At 49.7% G+C, this 1,224-nt stretch overlaps 1 protein-coding gene across 1 annotated transcript in view; it reads left to right on the forward strand.

The window, feature by feature from the left end:
- The first annotated feature begins 50 nt into the window (after window positions 1-50).
- The window catches only part of LOC116007853, a 2,655-nt gene continuing 1,481 nt past the window's right edge, over window positions 51-1,224 (forward strand). The window contains exon 1 of the mRNA XM_031248519.1: window positions 51-1,047. Within this exon, the coding sequence (XP_031104379.1) occupies window positions 51-1,047 (997 nt within the window). The remainder of the gene's footprint in view (window positions 1,048-1,224) is intronic.

Here is a 1,224-nt window from a genome sequence, read left to right on the forward strand (position 1 = left end):
ACCTTGGGAAGAGCTTAAACGCCAATATTTTGAACCAGCGAATCCCGAATATGTGGCGCCTGCAAGGTAAACATAACCTTATGGATATTGGGTTTGGATGCTTCATCATCCGTTTTGATAATAGAAAAGATTATCTACATGTGTTGCTTGACGGCCCTTGGAAAATCTTTGATAACTATCTGGTTATTCAAAGATGGGAGCCGGAGTACAGACCTAGAACGGCGCGGCTCAAGAAAATGGCGGTGTGGGTTCGACTTCCGGAACTTCCGGCTGAATATTTTAGAGACGATTTAATCAAATTGATTTTGGAAAATGTTGGAAAACCGTTGAAGCTAGATCGAACAACCCTCGTGAAAGAAAAGGGACGTTTTGCTAGAGCAGCAGTAGAGGTCGACCTCAACAAACCTTTGGTGACGGAAATCTGGGTGCGTGATTCCGTCCAAATGGTTGAGTACGAAGGCCTCCATGTGGTCTACTTTGGATGTGGAGTAGTTGGCCACCGTGAAGAGGCTTGTCCGCTAACTGCGCCCAAAACTCCCGTATCAACAAACATGGAGACTAGCGTGACTCCCGAACAAGATCCCCAGGGTTTAAAACAGTCGGAATCTCCACCGCCAACCAAGAGCCCGGTGCCGAAGAAACGCAAGTATGGGACCTGGATGTTGGTCACGAAGAAAAATAAACCGACTAAGCAGCAAAAAAAACCGCAGATGCCAACGAAACAGAAGGGGACGCCCGTGACCTTCCATGGCAACAGATTCGGTGCGTTGGCTGAGGATTACACTATTGGAGAAGAGACTGCTTCGACTAGAAGGAAGGGGTCAGCCTTTGAAGTGGGTGAGAGCTCCAAAAACAAATCAGTGTACCAAGCCAAAGCCCCTCAACCTCAGAACCGCTACTCTCAACCTCAGAACCATCACCCTCAACCTCAGAATCGTCAACCACAGCCTACCGCCGGGCGTTCCGCTTCCAACGCCAAACCGCGTCAACCTCCGCATGTGCAGAAGAGCAGTCGGGGAGGTGGTCAGGTGAACTCGAGAGGCAGAGGTAAGTACTCTAACAGAGGTAATCGCTCGGGATCGGGTGAGGACTCTAACGCTGCTAATTGGCGTGACCAATTTGATCGCGGCAATGTTTTCCATTTCGGTGGGCATGCGCCTACTGTTCAGAAAGATATGGACCCGAACCATTTTGGCCAGGGTCAGCCTTCTTGCTCTACGCACG

The sequence above is a fragment of the Ipomoea triloba genome, chromosome 16, assembly GCF_003576645.1.
Source record: "Ipomoea triloba cultivar NCNSP0323 chromosome 16, ASM357664v1".
Taxonomy (NCBI): Eukaryota; Viridiplantae; Streptophyta; class Magnoliopsida; order Solanales; family Convolvulaceae; genus Ipomoea; species Ipomoea triloba.